Source organism: Salmo salar, chromosome 01 (genome assembly GCF_965601325.2).
Source record: "Salmo salar chromosome 01, fSalSal1, whole genome shotgun sequence".
In the NCBI taxonomy this organism is placed as follows: Eukaryota; Metazoa; Chordata; class Actinopteri; order Salmoniformes; family Salmonidae; genus Salmo; species Salmo salar.
In genome coordinates, this window is record NC_138291.1 from 139,021,820 (window position 1) to 139,046,571 (window position 24,752).

The 24,752-nt window shown below is 44.3% G+C and overlaps 1 protein-coding gene across 4 annotated transcripts; it reads right to left on the minus strand.

The window, feature by feature from the left end:
- Positions 1-690: 690 nt before the first annotated feature.
- LOC100194848 (disabled homolog 2 (Drosophila)) lies at positions 691-15,706 on the minus strand. 4 transcript variants are annotated; one of them, XM_014124416.3, is made up of 15 exons: positions 15,454-15,683; positions 11,572-11,629; positions 8,202-8,464; positions 7,827-7,966; positions 7,570-7,668; positions 7,177-7,308; positions 7,014-7,094; positions 6,630-6,656; positions 6,491-6,541; positions 6,253-6,315; positions 4,789-5,412; positions 4,015-4,135; positions 3,122-3,784; positions 1,385-1,578; positions 691-1,295 (listed from the first exon to the last, which is right to left on the minus strand). In XM_014124416.3, the coding sequence occupies exons 3-15, from the start codon at positions 8,335-8,337 to the stop codon at positions 1,224-1,226; spliced, it is 2,403 nt and encodes an 800-aa protein (XP_013979891.3). In that variant the 5' UTR covers positions 8,338-8,464; positions 11,572-11,629; positions 15,454-15,683; the 3' UTR covers positions 691-1,223.
- Between the last annotated feature and the right edge of the window lie 9,046 nt (positions 15,707-24,752).

Genomic DNA, 24,752 nt, shown 5'->3' on the forward strand with positions numbered 1-24,752 from the left:
ACATGAATATGTATTAAAAAGTCAAATCATTTCAATTTCAGTGATTCTGGCAAACAAAAAAAATACAAGAGTCACACAACCCATTGTAATAGGCTTCCCTGTGGCCCAGCATGGTGTGCGCAACGCCAGGGTTGTGGGTTCGATTCCCACGGGGGGGCAGTACAAATGAATAAAAATAAAAATGCACGAAATGAATGCATTCACTACTGTAAATCGCTCTGGATTAGAGCATCTGCTAAATTACTTAAAATGTATTGTATGACTAAAGTGCAATTAGCTTGGGTAATAGTAACCTAGGATTGTCTTACATTTAACCAGGTGCTTTACAGTCTACACTCATTGGGTGAATCATTAAAGTATCTATAGGCTTATTTGGATAAGGCAAGTATGTATTAGCAACCAAAATTGCACATCAATAAATTCAGCCTTTTCTCAGTTTTAGATTCTGAAGATCCAGGTCCACTTATACAACTCAGTAACTGTTGGTAAATGTTATTTCATAGGTGGAATGAAACATTGCACCCCACACAAGTACATGTCTATGAAAACTTGTTTGAGTGGCCTATAATAAAACACACATGAATGTTACCCTGTTTTAGCATGCTAAGGTGTAGGGATACAGTAATAACCCCCTTAACAATATTTCCCTGAGAAGAATAATATCCAAGACACGACAGACAAAGACCACAATGAAAGAAATTTGCGTTTAATAAACATTAGAGTATTTGCAGGGCCTTCCATCCATGTTCCTCCCTTACGAGAATAATTTCATTACAATACATTTCATTCAGTGGCACTGAAAAGCTAAGTGATTTGGGAACAGAAACAAAAACTACTACTACTGATTGGGCAAGGCATACATTAAAGTCCTCCAGCTCATTCATCACCTAATTTACTTAGTCACTTTTTTGTTGTTGCTGAAAACCTTTTTTTCCCCCCTTTAAGTGTACACATTTCTGTATTTATATATAGGATATTGTTTTTCATCAGGAAAAGTTACACATTTCTAGAGTGCATCTTTAAAGTGAAGGTGGTTTGGGTGAAGCTAAGTAACTGACATCAAAAAAGGCAGGTGAGGAGTTACTTTGTGTGCATCAGGGAAGGGGCTAAAAGACACAATCATGTAGATTGTCTAGCGCTTGTTGTAGTAGCTGGTTCTGAAGATCTTATTTGGTCGTAGAGCTTTGCTGCTTATTATCTGGAACTGATGGGCAGGATGTCACTTAGGCAAAGGGGTTTCCAAAGGGGTCTCCGAAGGGATCCGAGCTGCCAGTGGTCTGGGCAACAGGAGTGTTCTGTCGTAAAAATTGATACAAAGCAGTACGTTATCATCAATTGAGTGGAGTTTGATAGGATTCATTGTGATACGAGTCCGTTTCCATACCATTGCTAGGAGTGGTGCTCCAAAGGCATTAGGAGTTGCCGTGCCAAATGCATCATCAAATAGGCTCTGGTTGAGACCTGTTGCTGGAGCCAGGCCTGGGGATGGATTTGGGGCAAAGGCATCCAGGAGCCCTGGAACGGGGGCCGCTGCAGAAGACATGGGAGCAGCTTGCCGTGGGGCCGGTTTGGGTGAGTCTAAAGACAGGAAAAGAAATCAGGTGGATTAAAAATAAATACATTTCACAGATACAATACCAGTCAAAAGTTTAGACAATTCATGGGTTTCTATTTTTACAAATTATAGAATAATTGTGAAGATATCAAAACTATGAAATAACACATTTGGAATCATGTAGTAAATAAAAGTGAAGTGTTTTTTCAAAATATATTTTATATTTGAGATTCTTCTAAGTAGCCACCCTTTTCCTTGATGACAGCTTTGCACTCTCTCAACCAGCTTCATGAGGTAGTCATCTGGAATGCATTTCAATTGACAGGTGTGCCTTGTTAAGAGGTAATCTGTGGAATTTCTATCCTTCCTTCTTAACGCTTTTGAGCCAATCAATTGGTAGGGGTGGTAAACAGAAGATAGCCCTATTTGGTAAAAGACCAAGTCCATATTATGGCAAGAACAGATCAAATAAGAAAAGAGAAACGACAGTCAATCATTACTTGAAGACATGAAGGTCAGTCAATCCGGAAAATGTCAAGAACTTTTAAAGTTTCTTCAAGTGCAGTCGCAAAAACCATCAAACGCAGGAAAGGAAGACTCAGTCACCTCTGCTGCAGAGGATAAGTTCATTATAGTTACCAGCCTCAGAAATTTCAGCCCAAATAATTGCTTCAGAATTCAAGTAACAGCCACATTTCAATATCAACTGTTCAGAGGAGACTGCGTTATTCAGGCCTTCATGGTCAAATTGCTGCAAAGAAACTACTAAAGGACACCAATAAGAAGACTTGCTTGGGCCAAGCAACACGAGCAATGGACATTAGACGTGGAAATCTGTCAGCAGCAATACACCATCCCATCTGGTTTGCGCTTAGTGGGACTATCATTTGTTTTAAACAGGACAATGACCCAAAACACCTCCAGGCTGTGTAAGGGCTATTTGAATAAGAAGAGTGATTGGTGCTGCATCAGATGACCTAGCCTCCCAAATTGGGTTGAGGTTGGGTGATTGTGATGAGTTGGACCACAGGGTGAAGGAAAAGCAGCCAGCAAGTGCTCAGCATGTGGGAACTCCTTCAAGACTGTTGGAAAAGCATTCCAGGTGAATCTGGTCGAGAGAATGCAAAGCTGTCAAGGCAAAGGGTGGCTACTTTGAAGAATCTTAAATATATTTCTTTAATACTTTTTGCTTACTACATGATTCCATGTGTTGTTTCCTAGTTTGTCTTCACTATTATTCTACAATGTAGAAAATAGTAAAAATAAAGAAAAAACCTTGAATGAGTAGGTGTCCAAACTTCTGACTGGTACTGTACATCAAAACGTCCTGTAACCCAAGCCATAGACTTCACTGCTACCGTCCGGCAAACGGTACCAGACCATTTAAAACAAAATGCATCGTTGGAAATGGCTCTAAGCAAGCATTACACACTAAGGTCTACACCCGTTGTATTTGGCGCATTTGACAAGTACATTTTCATTTAACTTAGACTTGATATTTGCTGGGGCTAGATGATAAATCTATAGATTTGATAGGATTTTGAAATTCCAAATAACCGCCATTACCATTGGCAACCGCTGAAATCTGACTCTGAATTTCAAAGTCGTCGTGATCCGCAAACTCCTGGAGCATGCCCACTTTGCTGGAGAAGTACTGGGCAAATGCACCATCCCCATTAGTGCTGGGGGCGGATCCAGGAGCCTGCTCCCCCTTCCTGGCCGGGATGGCTGGAGGTTTAGCAATCTGGAAGTCCTTGAACATGTCCTTCCCAGTCTTCTTCTCCTTCTCCCCTCCCAGGGGGTCCAGAGCCGTGAAGGCACTGGGTTCTACCATAGCTGGGGCCTCCTTGACTGGGGGCCGGGGTGGGGGCCGGGGTGGACCTTGTGGCATACCCTGTGGAGGGCCTCCCATCATGGCATAAGGGCCGGGTTGGAAGGGGTTAGCCATGGGAGGCTGGCCCCAGCCAGGTGCAACCATGGGCCCTGCAGGAGCAGGCTGTCCCCAAGCCTGGGTGACCGGCTGGGCCCCATATGGGGATGGAGCCTGCTGGCCCCAGGGGGCCGGTGGTATGGGAAGGGCACCGAAGGCAGATGGCTGGGGGAAGGGGGTCTGGGGGTTGTGGAGTGTTACCCCTCCTGGCATGGTGAACATGGAAGGTCCTGGGACTCCCCACTGTGATGTGGCTGTCCCATGAATGGTGACTGAAGGGGGACCCAACTGCAATGCTCCTGGAGAACAGAGGAAGAACAGGGGAGAGAAGAGGGTGATGAGTTGACTTTCATTTAGGTTTGGGTACAGTAGGTAGACTGAGCAGAACTTCAAACGCCATCTAGATTGCCTCAAAAGCAGCATAGCTAAAGCATGATTTGCGCCAATGCCGATTTAAACTAGCAAATTGTTTTGCTTTAACACAACATGGGTTCTCACGATTTGGAGCCAATGACGCCACTAGTCTTACCCAGAGCTGCTATGGGAGAGGTGGTGGTCGGACTGTTGAAGAGGTCAGAGGCAGATGAGCAGTCAGGCTGACTGAGAGCAGCATATGGGTCGGTCCCAAACAGGTCATCGGCAGGAGGAGACTGGTGGTCAAACCGCAAATAAGGAAACCAAATTTACTACAGGGATATTGAACAATTGATTATGCATTGAGGGCCAGTTAACAAGGGAAAACTGTAGTGAGCACTGAATTAATGACAAGGTTTATATGGATGATAATGCATTTGAAAAACTATACTTCTACTGTACTCACATTATGATAATCTTTTAAAAAAACATTTCTAATAATACTTAAGACAAACACCAACACTTACCTCCACACCTCACTGAAGCATGAATGTTAAGACAAGGAACATATAAATAGATAGCAACAGGAGATAAACATAGCGGTTACAGTCAAGCAGAGAGGTTGTTAATCTCCAGGGACAAGCAGGTTAGAGAAGCCATGTGAGCAACACCACATGCAGTTACGTTAGAAACCCATACCAGTTCCAGTTGTATCCCCAGAGACAAAAACACCAACCCTAATATCCTTGTACCAAAACCATGTTGGGAAAGACAAAACACAGTGCAATGCTACCCGTTGGCCTGTAGGAATAGAATATGCCAGCATGGTATCTCAGTGCTGTGAAAGGGGGTTGTTGTTAGAAAACCAATTGTGGTTTGGGGAGGTGGTGTGCAGACAGACTCATTCTCAGACATGCAGCAACATCATAGGACCTCGATGGAGCTTCACCTTGGCACTCCTCCGACCTCGTCCAGCCTTAGTGCTCTGTGGAGGGGGGCTTATCACAACCGAACCATCCTTGCTAGGACCCACAGGGGCAGGGGGTTGTGGATCAAACATCACGCCATTACAAAGGAGTGGGCTTTTCCCAGAAATGTCAAGAAAGGGGTTCTGTGGTGAGTGCACAAGTCCCAAACCATTCTGGACAGGAACAGGGACCCTGCTCTCTTCTGTCATCACTCCCCCTAGTGGCCACTGGCCATTATTGAGAGCCAGGATCATGTTCTTATTGGACAACCCGCTCAACTGCTGACCGAAGTTGTCAGAGTCTTCGTTAAGACCAACACCGTTCCTGATTGGCCTACCCAAGAAGTGAACAGAGCTTTCTTGGTTGTGATTGGTGGAGGGGGCTGAGATCAGAGAACGGGGGGGTGCTGATTGGGCAAGGGGGTCATTGCCGAAAGGGTCAGTGTCTGGGGTTGGAAAGAAGCCAAACGTGGATGAGAAGGGGTTCTCTGTCTGGGGGGTGCCCCAAGGGTTTGGTGTACAGGAAGTGAAGGGATTTCCCTTTATACAGTTCTGATTGCTGTCAACCTCAGCAGACAGATCCAGCAATAGGATATCATTAGTCTCCTGGTTATCAAGGGAGGGAACGAGAGGGAGAGAGAAAAAAATAAAAATCTGTTGCGCTGAAAGAGAGAAGTAACTGTTAACACAGCTTAATGAATAACAAATGACATGAGAAGACGGTTTGATTGATAAAGCAACAGTGGTGACAGCTAAACAAACAATTAAACAGGATTCAGAAACTCAACTGTAGGAATGTGCTTTGTCAAGGCACCCGCCTTTGTGTCTAAGGGATTACAAGCATTATTTGGACTGCGTCGTCATTTAAGATGGAGCCAGGATTTGACCGTCGTAATCCATCAAAACTACCTCAAGTTAATAAACACACTTATTACAGACAGACCTTTACAGAGTTGAGTTTGAGAGCCCTGTGCGACATGAGATGGTGTGATTGGTTTAAGGGGTGAAGTTACAGTTAAGCTATGGTTTGGGGCAAAAGACTGGGATACATCCACAACGCAGAACAAAACATCTATGGCCAAGGGCAAGACTGAGCTAGCTAGCACCTGAGGAACTTTACCAGAACTTGAGTAGTCAAAGCCACCTGATTATACAATTGGGGGAAAAGATCCTTGTTAGGAATAGGAAAGGGTGCAAAACGCCTCTAATATTTAAAATACCAGCAAGGTCATTTGTTGTTGTCCGTTCTGTCCAAAAAGTTCACTTCAAAGATAAGCATGGCATATAACATAATTGCCAACCATTGGCCCCATCCATGTGTAAAGTCTTATGAGAATTTCCCCCAGCTCTAACACTTAGGCCTTTTCACATTATGAGTACATTCCCAGAAATAAATATTCCCATAATGGGTGCACATCCAGTGAACCCAACAGCAGGCTGACTTACTGTAGGAGAATGGATGTCTGGAGGGGTGGACATGTCGCCAAACAAATCCAGCTGTTGCACCTCCTAAACAAAAACATATCCATTTTTAAGCATCTTAAAATATATACTGGATGTATCATGAAGTGAGACTCAACACCACAGAACATCTACTAGTAGACACTTGTGCCTGGAGAATCCTCTTCTGCATCCACTTTGCACTCGATTACATGTACGATTCCAATGTCTTTAAAACACTTACTTTGGCAGTGCCAGCCTGGCCATCGATACTGAGCAAGGCATCGCCGCCATTCTGTAAATGAAAACACAGCAGTAGGAGGTCAAGTATGCAGTACGTTGCAGATGAAGCTTATAGTTTGCCTGTGTATGTTGGCTCTTACCTCAGCTACTGCATTATTACTCCCACCCTGAAAAGATAGAGGAGAAACATGGTGAATATTCCCATTGGAGGAATGTAATATGTTCTCCATTTACTTATTGAATGCGATGAGTCATCTCATTGGTATTGCAATGAAAGCAGTGTTGACTACAAACTTCAGTCACATGACCTCTGTCCAGTCATCAGCAGCACCCCCCCACCAATTTCTTTTTTTAAATTTTTATAAATACCTGGGTCATGTTCAGTAGGGAGACAAAAAAAAATGGAAACAGGGCTGTACTACCAGTACATACAATACAAATTGTACTTTTCTGTTGAAAATATGTTTTTCTATGGTATGCCCTACTGAAAAACTCTGAACACAAACCCCACCCTAGTTATTTACCTTCTGTGAGGCCTCGGACTTCTTCTTCATGTTGAAGATTACCTGGAATAAATCCTTTAGGTCAATGACCAGGGGCTCTGCCTATATGGAGAGGAGTTGAATGGAAAAACAGTCAGACAATCAACTACTTGCAACAATCTGCGCGTGTCCCCGTGCATCTTACCTGCTGGCCAGTCTTTATGGCGAAGAACTGGTGCTGTCCCTCGGCCCCACACACGTAGCCGAAGGCCCTGTTATCCGTTACGTCTCTGGCAATGAATGAGATCTTATTCACCATGTGCTCGTGTTCTATCACCTGAGAGGGAGAGGAGAGAAAACTGTTTTTAAAATCAGTTTTCAATAACCTAATAATATAAACACTTGCATTTAGGCCAACATGGAATCTACTCGACTGAGATCATGTCCTGTGTTTACCTTGTGAAAATTTCTCTATTATAGGAATTGTAGTTGTAAAGGTTGGTAGGAAAAGTTGATACTCCCCAGCCACTGAGACATGATTTAGAAAGAGGAACAGAGGGATGAACTGTGGATTAGAAAGTCAAACAGTTGTCCTCACCCCTGTTTTCTCATCAATGATCTTGATGCCCGACATGGATATGTTGACCCAGATCCTTTGCTTGTGTTTGCCCTGGGACCGAGAAGCTATTGCCATGCCCTGCAAAAACCACACAACACAATGACATACTAACACACAGCCCACCCCCATATGCACACCCAGAGAGAAATTACCATAGAAAACAGACTAACAAAATTCACATTCAGTTTGCTCTTTACTAACGTGTACTGTAGCGTCTGCATCCTAATATCTGGTACCTTGAGTTTCATCATGGAGTCCTGGCTCATCTTGTCCCCTCGGGCCTCTGGGACATAGTCGATGCCGATCAGCTTGGCCTTGTACCGCACACCATCACCCTGGAACCTTGACAGCAGGTACTCATCAGTCTTCTCTGAAGCTGGGCGAAGGGAAGGAGAGAAAAGTGATTCATTGAATCGATTGTCACTTTGTCTGGTTGAGAATTCCATCTATAATTCATGACGTAGCCTCAACCATCACACCACAAGACGCATGGAAAGCAAGATGTAAAACTAGACCAAAGGTCAAGTCTGACAACTCAGACAGAGTATGTCCCGTCCCATAACACCAAATCCCATGTGGGGAAAGAGGGAGAGGCCCCTTGCATATAGTACCTTTCTTCTTCTCTTTCTTAAAGGGGGTCTTGGCTGGTGCTGTGGAGGGTGTGGTGGGAGGGCTGGTTGTGGAGGCGGGGGTGCTGGAGGGGGCAGCCGGGACCACGGGTGCAACGCTCTCCACTTCAGTAGACATGGTGGGGATAGGGGCTAGCCTTACTGGAGTCAGGACAGGTAAACCAAATCAGACGGCAGCTCCTTGTTCAGGCCAGGGGGTCAACTCAGCAAAGAGGCTCAGCAGTAGCACATGCTCCGTTATGTGCCTGTAGGAGGGAGGGGGAGATGGAGTGAGAAATATAATGCAACTACACGCCGATGTTAAAGCAACTGTCCAGTGAAAGTCACTTTTTTAAAGTTAATATTCTGTTAACTCGTACCCAAACAATGTTGTTGACTCATATGGGTCAAAGCATAAAATGACAAATGTAATATCAGCAGTCTAATCGCATTCATATTTTTAATGACCGGCATATGGCCACACCATTCCGACACAGAAAAACTGCTTTAACATATTAAAGCGGCAATATTCACATTGAAGTGTCAGATCTGCCACTCATTGAAAGTGTGTCTAAGAAGTGGTAGATCTGTTCCATGTGCGCTATTTCTATGCTTCCCGTTCTAAAGTTTAATTTGAGTCTTAAACCAGCTTTAAATACTACATTTTCAGTTACGGAAAATATTTCAGTGGTTTAGATGGTACAATGATCCTCTACACAATACTTGCTTGTTTTGTCCCAAACCTAAAAAAGCTAACTAGAATTTAAACAACCGGGAAATGGCAGGGCGATTTCTGCATAGTACATCTTTAATTACAATTTTTTCAGAAAGAAAAGTATTTCACTCATTACTAATTATAGATCATATTTCATAGAAATCAGGAAACACTGGACAATTTAAGCTTTTGGAAAATTAAATTTCACATCACAACATTAACTTGTTTACAAAAACATTGTGATAAAAGAATGATAACAGAACAAAGACATTACAGCTCCAAACATTTTAAAGATTAACAGCTTCTGCTACCTGAAATTGTCCCCTTAAAGGTTGTGTGAGCATCGTAAAAAGTAATATCCCTATAATGATCCACAATGAGGAGCCATGACCCAGTACCTCGTTCTTACTAACCACACATCATTTTGACCCATATTGTAGCCTTGCTGTAACCCATTGATAGCCATGCATGTAGGGATGGGAGGTGATTAAACTCTGTGGGGTCTTTAATTAAGACAAAGTGCGAGAAAGGAACACCTGGAGAACATCAGAAACAGCTGCACAACTAGTCAGGGACACACACACACTTCCTCTTTTGAACAGTATCCTGTCGGTCATGTGATTCACATAGGGCAGAGGCCCTGTCCAGTCCAACTCTAGGCTGTCAAAGATCTTAGGATGAGAGGCTGGGTGTTCAAATTAAAGCTGTTCCATGTAACCTACAGTGGCTTGAGAAAGTATTCAACCACCTTGGCATTTTTCCTATTTTGTTGCCTTACAACGTGGAATTAAAACAGATATTTGGGGGGGGGGGTTTGTATCATTTGATTTACACAACATGCCTACCACTTTGAAGAAGCAAAATGTATTTTATGAAAAACAAGACAATACAGAAAACTATTCAGCAATTACAGCTGCAAGTCTCTTGGGGTATGTCTATAAGCTTGGCACATCTAGCCACTGGGGTTTTTGCCCATTCTTCAAGGCATAACTGCTCCAGCTCCTTCAAGTTGGATGGGTTCCGCTGGTGTACAGCTATCTTTAAGTCATACCAGATTCTCAATTGGATTGAGGTCTGGGATTTGACAAGGCCATTCCAAGACATTTAAACGTTTCCCCTTAAACCACTCGAATGTTGCTTTAGCAGTATACTGAGAGTCTGTCCTGCTGGAAGGTGAACCTCCATCCCAGTCTCAAATCTCTGGAAGACTGAAACAGGCTTCCCTCAAGAATTTCCCTGTATTAAGCGACATCCATCATTCCTTCAATTCTAACCAGTTTCCTAGTCCCTGCCGATGAAAAACATCCCCACAGCATGATGCTGCCACCACACTTCACTGTGGGGATGGTATTCTCGGGGTGATGAGAGGTGTTGGGTTTGCACCAGACATAGCATTTTCCTTGATGGCCAAAAAGCTAAATTGTAGTCTCATCTGACCAGAGTACCTTCTTCCATATGTTTGTGGAGTCTCCCACATGCCTTTTGGCAAACACCAAACATGTTTGCTTATTTTTTTTATTTTAGCAATGGCTTTTTTTCTGGCCTCTTCTGTAAAGCCCAGCTCTGTGGAGTGTACGGCTTAAACTGGTCCTATGGACAGATACGCCAATCTCCACTGTGGAGCTTTGCAGCTCCTTCAGGGTTCTCATTGGCCTCTGCCTCTGATTAATACCCTCCTTTTCTGGTCCATGAGTTTTGGTGGGTGGCCCTGTCTTGGCAGGTTTGTTGTGGTGCCATATTTTTTTTTTTTTTTTTTTTTTTTTTTTAAATAGTGCTCCGTGGGATGTTCAAAGTTTCGGATATTTTTTAATAACCCAACCCTGCGCTGTACTTCACAACTTTGTCCCTGACCTGTTTGGCGAGCTCCTTGCTCTTCAAAGGGGGTGAATACATATGCACGCACCACTTTTACATATATTTTTTTTTATTTCACTTCAAACAACTTGGACTATTTTGTGTATATCCATTACATACAATCCTAATAAAAAGCCATTTAAATTACAGGTTGTAATGCAACAAATAGGAAAAACACCAAGGGGGATGAATACTTTTGCAATGCACTGTGCTTCAGGAAAATATGCTTGAGTATAATCCATTGTGATTGACATTGCTCCTCTTTCAGTAAAGTGAAGACAGTAAGAGGCAGAGCGAGCCATGGAACATCAAGACATATTAAAGGAACACTCAGCCATTCTGGTTTTAGAGAACGTAGTGACAGCTTCTTAGAAAGTCACACTCAGCTTGGGTCACCCTACCTGAGGCTAAAGGACAGCTGGGTACCACCACACTGTCCATCCGTGTGCAACTTGCTCCTCTGGTTATGGTAGGAGACAACATTTGCTATTAACAGCTATAGCCACAGTTCATTATGACTATCACAGCTGTAACTAGGCCCTTCATGACAAACAAAGACAGAAACCGAGCACAGACAGAGTAGCCTACAGCAAAAAAGAAAGTCAGTGGCCGACCAGTAAACTGCAAGAGGAGACTTGACTGCCAACAGACAGAGCTCTGGAACCATCAACACTCAGCTGGATTAGGGAACAAAATGGCTTCTTTCTGAGAGAGAGCAAGAGAAACACTACAACAGCACATTAAACTACCACTGGTTGATTTCAGCAGCTAAACGCTAAGCATTTATTTTCATATAACACATACCTTCAGGGGCACTTGCAGATGCTGCGTAGATCACCTCGCTACTGGAAATTAGCCTTGACTGACGATGGCAGAGGAGAGCAAAGGTTGGGAGTGAACAAAGGTTGAGCTATTAAATTAAGTTAATCTTACGCTACCTGGTTGGTGTTTAAAACCAGGCCATACGCTCCAGTACTCTCATAACACACAGCTAAGGACAACATGACAGTCGAGCGTGTAACCCACCCTCAGCAACTGTAGTCTAAAACTGTAAAAAAGGTGAGAAACAGACTACAGTGCAAAGGATTGACAATGTATAGTAATGTCCAAGAATGTGATTGAGGCAGGATCGAGGATATAGGCCTGCTAAACTCCATTTCTGCAAAATAGAGTAACTCAGGAATAATGAGACATACAAGGTCAAGAACCAATGTTGCCTCAATTTTTCAGCACTGAGCAAATTTCAGGTCTGCTGAGGTAACTTCCAGATATAACTTTTGCCAATTAGGCTACTGTGGCTATTTCGTCACAATGTAGGCCTACCAGAGTGGCCTACCATCAAAACAATGGAGAAAATGCATCCCATAACATTTTAACATGGAAATAGCTGTTCTATCATTCAGCCTACAGTAGAAGCCAACGTGTGGTGTTCAAGCCCGTCTCAAAATACAAAAATAAATAAAAAGCCCTTGACCAGACTTGCTTTTCAAAGATGTCAAGAAATGTACACGTTTTGTGCTCTTGTAGGAAGCAATCGCTCCCCTATTGCTGACTACAAATGAGCTATAACTGGGCGAATAACTCACCAACTAACAAAGGATATGAACAAAATGAGCACACATGGCTACATGCCAGCCTCGCTTGGATCTCAAAACAAGCATCATGGCAATGATCTATTTGCATTTAGGCTTTTTACAGCTCTTATTGGTTGAGCAAGGCACTTAAACCTAATTGCTCCTGTAAGTTGCTCTGGATAAGAGCGTTTGCTAAATGACTAAAATGTAAATGTTATGCCGCGCAGGTCTGTGTAGAGTACGGGCTGAGTTGTGCATGTCAGTGCAATAGTATCCTACGCCGATGTGTTCTGCCTACAACAAATTCTCTTGCATAGTTACATTGAAAGTGGCTGTTGATTTGATCACAATTGCCACAGTGAAGGGAAACGTTGATAGCGTTAACAGTGAAAACTCTAGAAAGTTAAGTGAAGTTCAGTCTTGTGCTTCTCTCCGTGGGCTGATGTTTCCTCTGCGCGGCAGTCTTGGGCTACTGCTCGCCCGCTTACTCGCGGAGCTTCGAGAAAACATTTCCAAGAACCTCATGTATGACACAGCTCCAGTTAAATTCCCGCCACTCCACATAGAGGCCTCTTGTAGTCCTCTCTCAGGGTCAGTCTGGGGGGGGGGGGGGGGGGGGGTTACTCATAAAAACAAACAGTCCATTTCCTGAAAACAAGTACAAAGCTGACAGTCCACAAGCTCTTGTAAAACCAGTGCACAGAGTAGTTAACATTAACTTGACTTGTCAGGTAGAGTCCAGCTCTGCCTAATTCCCCTCTGATGACTGGTAAACACGTCAACATTAAAACTACAGTGGGAGACTGGAAGATGTTTAAACGATAGTCAAGGCAGCTCCTTTAGTACCCTTTTTCACACTACTGTGCCAACCTGAACCGCACTGGCTTGAATATTTGTCACTTTGTCCTGTTCAGCACTGTTCCAGCCACTACAGGGGATGCATAACCAGCCCAGTCCACATTTCTTTGTCTAGACTCAGTAGGGTGAAAAGCCTCAGATGAAATTATTGTATAATGACTGTCCTCAGTCACAGTTGTCCTCAAGCGATTGGATGAGTCCATATTGTATTAAGATAGGAAATAAGCTCTTGGGAACATTTAGTGCATTAGGCCTGTGCGTCAATATCACCTTTAACCATCTAAATCAGTGATATAATAAACACTTACAAACTTCCATTAGAGAAGTATGCAGCTCTTCTAAACCAAACTAATTTCAGCATGTGAAAGTCAGATGACATGCTTTGCAGAGCTACGGTGGCAAATGTTGAAGCATCTAATATCTTCTTGCAAATCAAGTTTATAAATCGCACGCACACTTGAAACCACAGCCAAATCTCACATTGCCAGCAATCATTTGTATTATATGGCTTGCATCACAAGAGCGACAGCACTAAGACAATAAAACGGTCATGTCTTCATTTCTGCTATGAGAGCAGATTTTTTTCCGTAGACCTTGAACACACCAAAGTGCATTCAAGGTCTACGAAAATTACCAGAATAGTTTTCCAGTCATCATATGATAGCTGGAGACAGGGTTTGATTACATCCCCCACTTTAAGACAAACGTAACCTTTGGGCCTATCGGTCACCGAGTGTAAATCTTCTCACACTTTACATGTGTGTTTACCGGGCCGCTATCACAGAGGAAACAATTATGTTCCTAATAGCCGATAAGTTATCAGATAACAAGCAGAAAGGGTTTCCTTTCCCAAACCAAATTACTGACTAGATAACCAATCAGATCCCAGTTAGCACCACATGACTGATTGGGTCATCTGTGGATCACAACACACCACAGTGTTTGTGTGTGTGTGTGTGTCAAGTCAAAAGGCCAAGTAATGGGCAAGAAGAGGGTTATTGGGATACTGTCAGCCAGGGTTGAAAGGCTGAACTACCTTTCGGGTGGTGGTTACGTTAGGCACATGATGCTAGCTGTTCAGTAACTACCATGGACTGACAGCCCCAGTGACTTTGCCCTAATAAAGAGGCTGTGTCAGCAACTTCAGAAAAAAGCTAATTAAAACAACTTCAATGTCAGCATGACTAACTAACCTGACAGTAACTGCAGGAAGAGACTGCCCCCCATCTAAGAACAGACAAAAACCATTGGCACCTCCTGAGCAAATACTCAATGCCACAGCTTTAGAAAGGTGAGAGAAGGACTAGCCAGCAGCATGGTTATTTGTAATTAGGCATTTTAAACCTGCCAGGGGTCCAACTTTCCAAACATTGGATGGTTAAGCTACATCAAGAACATCTACCATCTTTTGCATTCTTCGGGCATCTTCAACTAGCTAGGCTGAAGCCATACACACTAATACTTTTTTTTAAAGAAAATATTTACACTAAGTCAACAGAATGGCTGCAAAAACGGAGAGTGATGTCCCAATCCTGGGCGTTGCGTTGCTTCATTAGAAAGAAAAGTGAAGTTCTATTCGGCACATCTGGAGGAGATCAGGGCATGAATCAGACACTCAATAGGATGGTGAAATACCACAACTGCAGCCTAGACCCACTGTGGATACAGACAGTGGCCAAGGCTACAAAGACTACATTCCGACATCGCCAGACAACTGTCTACTAGCGATACTAACAAATGCTGGAAGTATATGACTAATTATCTATGGCATTTCATATACACGCAAATATCCAGCTTTGAAAAGAAGTATAAGGATAAATATGGTTGCGCAATGCAAAATAGACTATGATAACCCGTTTGGTAGGCCCATGAAGACGGCCTTGTTTAACAGATAAACATCTTAGGTCCCCAAAAACATGATTTTAACGTAGTTTAAATATAATATTCAACAAGTAGTCCTGAAAAAAAAGCGATCTGTTACTCAGTCGAAGTATATTTTCAGAAAGCTAAAATAGCGACCTCCCACAATTACCTAGCACTAAACCATTACCTTAGCGACGTGTGCATAGCGCGCACAGCTGGATCTAATGGAAAAATCATGGGGGCTCCTTGGATTTGTTTGATCCAGCATGTAAAATATAATTCCAAATGTATGACTTTCTATTTTAAAGTGAAGCATTCCGTGACAGCGAAACACAAATAGCCTTCCCTGCCTGTGAATGTGTGGATGCGAAAGAATCTGGATGTCACGTACCGTTAACAAGCGCTCCAGACAGAATTCTTCATATTCGAGGTTTGTCTTCCGGTGTTCTGAATGTTATTCGAACGCTATCTAAACCGGTAGACACGTCTCCTATCCTCTATGAAGGTTGAATCAAACACCGCTTTTTCAGAGACGTGTTGGAATCAGATGTTTTCCGCTAAGATGTGCCCCAGAACGCGCCGCTATGTGGTGAATTGGCGACTCCCCTACAGTGCACAGGGCTCCTTCTACCTCCCAATTTAACCCCTAGCACGCCAGAACGTCAGGAGGCACGTTGCGCCTGTATAGGCCGCACAACTACACCAATCAATGATGAGACCAATAGGACCGTTGAAATGTAACCATTATTTCATCCATCATAAGCTACAGTCCGACGGGTTTAGGGTCATGAAATATTGTGTGGATGAAGGGCAGTTGGGTGGCGGGCGGGTTGAATAAAGATAAAACAACACTTTAGAAAACCATAAATGTATCATACATGTATCATTCTTGTGTAATTTATATTGATAGTCTAAAATAATGAAATAAAACTAAATTTAGCCTTTCTGGCATTAGTGCATAAGCCTAAACTTTAGGGCCTTACTGTATGCGCGCCAAATATGCCGATCACCAAATGCTTTTGGGAATGGGGAGAAAAAGTTAATGTTGGAAGCAATAACGACAATGTCGGAGTTTAATTCGATAAGAGAAAAGCTGCAAAATAGAGAGTTACAAATAAAGAGAAGGGAGGGCCAGAAAAATAATGTTTGAGAAAGATTTGGTTCAAATGCACCTATGGCACTTCAACCGTAGTCTACTATGCAGATTAGTTAAATGGAAACTGAAATCTGGACACTGACTGTAAGTCTATAACCTCGAACATAGTCTTAATATTAAGTCCATCACAATTAAGGATTTCTTGCAGTAAATTGATACACCAAATGTAGGCAAAATGTTGACTCGGGAACAGGAGAGAAATTGGACTTATTTATTTCAGCATCTTGAGAGAATGCTAATGCAAAGTTAAGATGCCATCTGTAGAGGTGTTATCTTTATCAGCATCATTAGTTGATAGTAAATTAATACAACCACATAAAATATGTATCCAAGCCCAACTGAAATCTTATCAGAAACATGTTGGGTCGTTCTCACAGCTTTCTATGTCCTTACAACCGGTCAAACTGATGTCATTTGGACATTTTGCACAGAAAATCTTTCCCGTTTTTTTTTTGTTGTTAAACATCAGATTTTCTCCCCGGTCCCCAAATGTCTTTGCTCGGCGAAAGAAGCAGAGATGACAGAACAAACTTTACCTATTTGAACTCCACTGAAGCAAGGGTTTGTTTAGTATTCTAGGGAAATATATAATGACAGAAGAGAAGCTGCATGTATCTAATTATAGGCGAGTTGATTAACAAATAGCCTACCAAAATGTTGGAAATTTTAAGCAGAAACATATCAAAATCAGGTAAAAAATTATCCTTCACCCCCTGTCAAAAAATCGTTCTGCTGTCTGACTGAAGCCTACAGCGCATTTTCAATATTTGTCGGGCAGTTGCATGCATCACTATGCTCTTACAACTCACATAAAAAATACTTTCAACCTGGTATTGCCTTCTGCTTTATAACAATCTGTGGGCCATATTACTTAGCTATGGGATCTATGTAGCCTAATCCTATAAGAACATGATCCGATATTTCCTGATGTTCTTTGCAGATTAAAAAATAAATATTTTGCCCACTGCACTACCCCAGGTTTGTTTGACCCAGATTTAGTAGGCTTATAGTAGGCTAAAGACAAACATTTTAAATGCAATTTACAGTAAGTGAACATATTTCAGTAAGACATGCTGCTTAGAGTAACATTTGTCAAAACCTCCATCAGAGGAAAAAGAAGAGGACAAGAAAAGTATTTCCTTTTAAACCTTACACCTATTGTTCACAATGGGTATGATGACAGTAGGATGTGTTAGTGGATGTGTCCATGCTTGCATACTTTCATGCATTTGTGCTTCCACATGTGTGTTTGCATGCATGTGTGTGTGTGTGGTTGGTGTGTGCGCTAGTGGTCAGCTGTTTGTTAACCCGCAACCGGCAGCAACTGCTAATAACCCATCTGAAACGTCCGACTATATGTGATGATTGATTAAGTTAAAATCTGAGGCCACCCAATCCTAACTCAATAATATAGAAAATGTGCTATAGGCTAAATCAAAAGTTATTTGTTACATACCCCGAATACAACCGTATCTTGAAATGCTTACTTACAAGCCTAACAATGCAGTTAAGAAAAGAGTTAAGGAAACATTTACAAAAAAAGAAAGAAAAGAGCAACAATAAAATAACAATGCGGTACAGGTTAATCAGATAATTGAGGTAATATGTACATGTAGGTAGAGGTAAAGTGACTAATCATAGACAATAAACAGCGAGTAGCAGCAGTGTAAAAAAAGGGGGGGGGGGGGGGGGGGTTTAATGCAAATAGTCTGGGTAGCCATTTCATTAGCTGTTCAGCAGTCATGGCTTGGGTGTAAAAGCTGGTAAGAAGCCTTTTGGACCTAGACTTGGCGCTCAGGTGCCACTTGCCGTGTGGTAGCAGAGAGAACAGTCTATGACTAGGGTGGCTGAAATCTTTGGCAATTATTAGGGCCTTACTCTGACACCGACTGGTATAGAGGCCTGGTATAGTGGCAGGAAGCTTGGCCCCCGTGATGTACTGGGCAGTACACATTAACCTCTGTAGCTCTTGCGGTTGGAGGCTGAGCAGTTTAAATATATATATATAAATATATATATTTCACCTTTATTTAACCAGGTATGCAGGTTGAGAACAAGTTCTCATTTACAACTGCGACCTGGCCAAGATAAAGCAAAGCAGTGTGACACAGACAACAACACAGAGTTACACATGGAGTAAACAATAAACAAGCCAATAACACAATAAATAAGTCAATGATACAGTAGAAAAAAGAAGGTCTATATACAGTGTGTGCAAAAGGCATGAGGAGGTAGGCAATAAATAGGCCGTAGGAGCGAATAGTTACAATTTAGCAGATTAACACTGGAGTGATAAATGAACATATGATGATGTGCATGTAGGGATACTGGTGTGCAAAAGAGCAGAAAAGTAAATAAGATAAAAACAGTATGGGGATGAGGTAGGTAGATTGGGTGGTTTCACGGCTTTCTGAAGGATTGGACCAAAACGCAGCATGTTCGTAGTTCCACATCTTTTTATTAATCGTGAAACTAAATGCAATACACCAACCACTTTAAATAACCCAAACAACAAAAGCCGTACAATGAAACAGAAACCCACAATGAAACAGAAACTCAAAAACACACCCAAAACACCCCCCTGTCACGCCCTGACCACTCTACTATGGAAAATGACCTCTTACAAGGGTCAGGACGTGACAGTACCCCCCCCCCCCCCCCCCCCAAAGGTGCAGACCCCGACTGCACCCAAACAAAACCCAACAAAACAACCAAGGGTAGGGAGGGTGACAAAAGTCTAACCTCCGTTCCGCCCGCAGATCCCTCCACTTCCGTAACACCAACCTGTGGATCATTATCGGAGAAATCAGACTGTAGATCATTACCGGAAGCTCTGTGCTGTAAACCGCCGCTGGAGGATCTGGGCTGCAGGCCGCTGCTGGAGGATCTGGGATGCAGGCAGCCGCTGGAGGATCCGGGCTGCGGGCCGCCGCTGAAGGCTCCGGGCTGCGGGCCGCCGCTGGAGGCTCCAGACTGGGGAGCGTCGCTGGAAGCTCCGGACTGGGGAGCGTCGCTGGAGGTCTGGTGCGTGGAACTGGCCTAGGTGGCGCCAGACTGGTGACGCGCACCTCAGGACCAGTGCAGGGAGCAGGAACAGGACACTTCGGACTGGGCATGCGCACTGGAGGTCTGATGCGTGGAACTGGCCTAGGTGGCGCCAGACTGGTAGCACGCACCTCAGGGCGAGTGCGGGAAGGAGGCACAGGATGTACCGGACAATGGAGGCGAACTGGAGACCGGGCATGCTGAGCAGGCCTACTCCTTCCTGGCTCAATGACCATCTTCGCCCTACACCGGTGAGGAGCTTGCACCGACCGCACCGGGCTGTGAGTGCGTATGGGCGATATAGTGCGCATCACACCATAACCCATTGCTCTCCCCTCAGCACTCCCGCTTCGCAGTGCCCTTTCCGCCAGTACCTCTCTCCGGAATCTTGCGTCGAGCTCCGCGCTTGACTCCCTGACTGGCTCCGGTTTACTCCACGGCTCTCTCCGATAAGCCCGGGAAGTAAGATCAGGGCTCCCCCCTGACATCGACAAACTCCCCGTATGCCCCCCAAAAAATGTTTTTGGGGCTGCCTCTCCACCTTGCCTCTTGGAGGATATAGCGCCTCATAGTATCGTCGCTCCCTCTTTGCTTCTTCTATTTCCTCCCTCGGGCGACGATACTCCCCAGCCTGACTCCAGGGTCCTTTCCCATCCAGGATTTCCAGATACTTCCTCCCACACTGCTTGGTCCTTTTTTGGTGGGTTGTTCTGTCACGGCTTTCTGAAGGATCGGACCAAAACGCAGCGTGTTCGTAGTTCCACATCATTTTATTCATCGTGAAACTAAATGCAATACACCAACCACTTTAAATAACCAGAACAACAAAAGCCATAACGCAGAGCAGAGGCAAACACTAGTCAAAATAAACAACCCACACCCACACATGGAAAACAGGCTACCTAAGTATGGCTTCCAATCAGAGACAACGATAGACAGCTGCCTCTGATTGGAAACCATACCTGGCCAACGCATAGAAAAGGAAACATAGAAATAGAAATCTAGAAACCCCACAATGAAACAGAAACCCAAAAACACACCCAAAACACCCCCCTGTCACGCCCTGGCCACTCTTCTATGGAAAATGACATCTTACAAGGGTCAGGACGTGACAGGTGGGCAATTTACAGATGGACTATGTACAGCTGCAGCGATCGGTTAGCTGCTCAGATAGCTGATGTTTAAAGTTGGTGAGGGAAATAAAAGTCTCCAACTTCAGCAATTTTTGCAATTCGTTCCATTCACTGGCAGCAGAGAACTGGAAGGAAAGGCGGCCAAATGAGGTGTTGGCTTTGGGGATGATCAGTGAGATATACCTGCTGGAACGTGTGCTACGGGTGAGTGTTGTTATCGTGACCAGTGAACTGAGATAAGGTGGAGCTTTACCAAGCATAGACTTATAGATGACCTGGAGCCAGTGGGTCTGGCGACAAATATGTAGTGAGGGCCAGCCGACTAGAGCATACAGGTCGCAGTGGTGGGTGGTATAAGGTGATTTGGTAACAAAACAGATGGCACTGTGATAGACTGCATCCAGTTTTCTGAGTAGAGTATTGGAAGCTATTTTGTAGATGACATCGCCGAAGTCGAGGATCGGTAGGATAGTCAGTTTTACTAGAGTAAGTTTGGCGGCGTGAGTGAAGAAGGCTTTGTTGCGAAATAGAAAGCCGATTCTAGATTTGATTTTGGATTGGAGATGTTTAATATGAGTTTGGAAGGAGAGTTTACAGTCTAACCAGACACCTAGGTATTTGTAGTTGTCCACATATTCTAGGTCGGAACCGTCCAGGGTGGTGATGCTAGTCGGGCGGGCGGGTGCGGGCAGCGAACGGTTGAAAAGCATGCATTTGGTTTTACTAGCGTTTAAGAGCAGTTGGAGGCCATGGAAGGAGTGTTGTATGGCATTGAAGCTCGTTTGGAGGTTAGTTAGCACAGTGTCCAAGGAAGGGCCAGAAGTATACAGAATGGTGTCGTCTGCGTAGAGGTGGATCAGGGAATCGCCCACAGCAAGAGCGACATCATTGATATATACAGAGAAAAGAGTCGGCCCGAGAATTGAACCCTGTGGTACCCCCATAGAGACTGCCAGAGGTCCGGACAACATGCCCTCCGATTTGACACACTGAACTCTGTCTGCAAAGTAGTTGGTGAACCAGGCGAGGCAGTCGTTAGAAAAACCAAGGCTATTGAGTCTGCCGATAAGAATACGGTGATTAACAGAGTCGAAAGCCTTGGCCAGGTTGATGAAGACGGCTGCACAGTACTGTCTTTTATGGATGGCGGTTATGATATCATTTAGTACCTTGAGCGTGGCTGAGGTGCACCCGTGACCGGCTCGGAAACCGGATTGCACAGCGGAGAAGGTATGGTGGGATTCAAAATGGTCAGTGATCTGTTTATTAACTTGGCTTTCGAAGACTTTGTATAGGCAGGGCAGGATGGAAATAGGTCTGTAACAGTTTGGGTCTAGGGTGTCACCCCCTTTGAAGAGGGGGATGATCGCGGCAGCTTTCCAATCTTTAGGGATCTCGGACAATATAAAAGAGAGGTTGAACAGAGTGGTAATAGGGGTTGCAACAATGGCAGCGGATAGTTTTAGAAAGAGAGGGTCCAGATTGTCTAGCCCAGCTGATTTGTACGGGTCCAGGTTTTGCAGCTCTTTCAGAACATCTGCTATCTGGATTTGGATGAAGGAGAAGCTGGGGAGCCTTGGGCGAGTAGCTGCGGGGAGGCGGAGCTGTTGGCCGGGGTTGGAGTAGCCAGGAGGAAGGCATGGCGAGCCGTTGAGAAATGCTTATTGAAATGTTCAATTATCATGGATTTATCGGTGGTGACCGTGTTACCTAGCCTCATTGCAGTGGGCAGCTGGGAGGAGGTGCTCTTGTTGTCCATGGACTTTACAGTGTCCCAAAACTTTTTGGAGTTAGAGCTACAGGATGCAAATTTCTGCTTGAAAAAGCTAGCATTTGCTTTCCTGACTGACTGCGTGTATTGGTTCCTTACTTCCCTGAACAGTTGCATATTGCGGGGACTGTTCGATGCTATTGCAGTCCACCACAGGATGTTCCTATGCTGGTCAAGGGCTGTCAGGTCTGGAGTGAACCAAGGGCTATATCTGTTCTTAGTTCTGCATTTGTTGAACGGGGCATGCTTAACTAAGATGGTGAGGAAATTACTTTTAAAGAATGACCAGGCATCCTCAACTGACGGGATGAGGTCAATATCCTTCCAGGATACCCGGACCAGGTCGATTAGAAAGGCCTGCTCGCAGAATTGTTTTAGGGAGAGTTTGACAGTGATGAGGGGTGGTCGTTTGACCGCGGACCCATAGCGGATACAGGCAATGAGGCAGTGATCGCTGAGGTGTATTAGGAGGGAAAGTTGGTCAGGATAATGTCTATGAAGGTGCCCATGTTTACGGATTTAGGGTTGTACCTGGTGGGTTCCTTGATGATTTGTGTGAGATTGAGGGCATCTAGCTTAAATTGTAGGACTGCCGGGGTGTTGCCGTACCAGTTACCGTACCAGGTGGTGATGCAACCAGTCACGATGCTTTCGATGGTGCAGCTGTAGAACCTTTTGAGGATCTAAGGGCCCATGCCAAATCTTTTTAGTCTCCTGAGGGGGAATAGGCATTGTCGTGCCCTCTTCACTACCGTGTTGGTGTGCTTGGACCATGTTAGTTTGTTGGTGATGTGGACACTAAGGAACTTGAAGCTCTCAACCTGCTCCACTGCAGCCCCGTCTATGAGAATGGGGGCGTGCTCTCCTTTTCCTGTAGTCCACAATCATCTTCTTTGTCTTGATCACATTGAGGGAGAGGTCCTCCCTATAGGCTGTTTCATTGTTGTCGGTGATCAGGCCTACCACTGTTGTGTCGTCTGCAAGCTTAATGATGGTGTTGGAGTTGTGATTGGCCACACAGTCATGGGTTAACAGAGAGTACAGGAGGGGACTAAGCACGCTCCCCTAGGGGCCCCCATGTTGAGGAGCTTTCTTGGAGTACACGTCCTGGTAATCATTCTGGCCCTGCGGCTTTGTGAATGTTGACCAGTTTAAAGGTCTTGCTCACATTGGCTACGGCGAGTGGGTTCCCACAGTCATCAGGAACAGCTGGTGCTCTCATGCATGCTTCAGTGTTGCTTGCCTCGAAGTACGCATAGAAGTCATTTAGCTTGTCTGGTAGGCTTGTGTCACTTGGCAGCTCGCGGCTGGCTTTCCTTTGTAGTCCGTAATAGTTTGCAAGCCCTGCCACATCCGACGAGCGTCAGAGCCAGTGTAGCAGGATTCAATCTTAGTCCTATATTGATGCTTTGCAAGTTTGATGGTTCGTCGGAGGGCATAGCTGGATTTCTTATAAGCGTCCAGATTTGAGTTCCGGTCCTTGAAAGCGGAAGTTGTATTCTTTAGGTCAGTGCGCATGTTGCCTGTAATTTACGGCTTCTGGTGTGGGTATGTGCGTACGTACGGTCACTATCATCAATTCACTTATTGAAGAAGCCGGTAACTGATGTGGTGTACTCCTCATTGCCATCGGATGAATCCCGGAACATATTCCAGTCTGTACTAGCATAACAGTCTTGTAGCTTACCATCTGCGTCATCTGACCACTTCCATATTGAGCGAGTCACTGGTATTTCCTGCTTTAGTTTTTGCGTGTAAGCAGGAATCAGGAGGATAGAATATGGTCAGATTTGCCAAATGGAAGGCGAGGGAGAGCTTTGTATGCGTCTGTGTGTGGAGTAAAGGTGGTCTTGAGTTTTTTTCCCTCTGGTTGCACATGTAATATGCTGGTAGTAATTAGGTAAAATGGATTTAAGTTTCCCTGCATTAAAGTCCCCGGCCGCTAGGAGTGCCGCCTCTGGATGATACTTTTCTTGTTTGCTTATGGCCTTATACAGCTCGTTGAGTGCAGTCTTAGTGCCAGCATCGGTTTGTGGTGCTTAATAGAAAGCTATTAATCATATAAATGAAAACTCTTGGTAAATAGTGTGGTCTACAGCTTATCATGAGATACTCTACCTCATGCGAGAAAAACCTTGAGACTTCCTTTATATTAGATTTCGCGCACCAGTGACAACCACACCTCTTGTCTTACCGGAGGCAGCTGTTCTGTCTTGACAATGCACAGAAAACCGAGCCAACTGTATATTATCCATGTCGTCGTTCAGCCACGACTCAGTGAAACATAAGATATTACAGTTTTTAATGTCCCGTTGGTAGGATAGTCTTGAACAGAGGTCATCCAGTCTATTCTCCAATGATTGTACGTTGGCCAATAAGACAGATGATAGAGGCGAGTTACCCACTCGACGACAAATTCTCACAAGGCACCCGGACCTGCGTCTCCTGCATCAGCGTCTTTTCTTCCTGCGAATGATGGGGATTTGGGCCTGGTCAGGTATCTGCAGTAAATCCTTTGCGTCCGACCCGTTAAAGAAAAAATGTTCATCCAGTTTGAGGTCAGTAATCGGTGTTCTGATATCCAG

Coding starts and splice junctions, on each gene's coding strand:
- LOC100194848 (XM_014124407.3), bottom strand. CDS start 8,337: ATGTCTACTGAAGTGGAGAGCGTTGCACCCGTGGTCCCGGCTGCCCCC. Junction 7,967..8,201: donor TAAGAAAGAGAAGAAGAAAG/GTACTATATGCA, acceptor CCCTTCGCCCAG/CTTCAGAGAAGACTGATGAG. Junction 3,785..4,014: donor CTCTCCCATAGCAGCTCTGG/GTAAGACTAGTG, acceptor TCTGTTCTCCAG/GAGCATTGCAGTTGGGTCCC.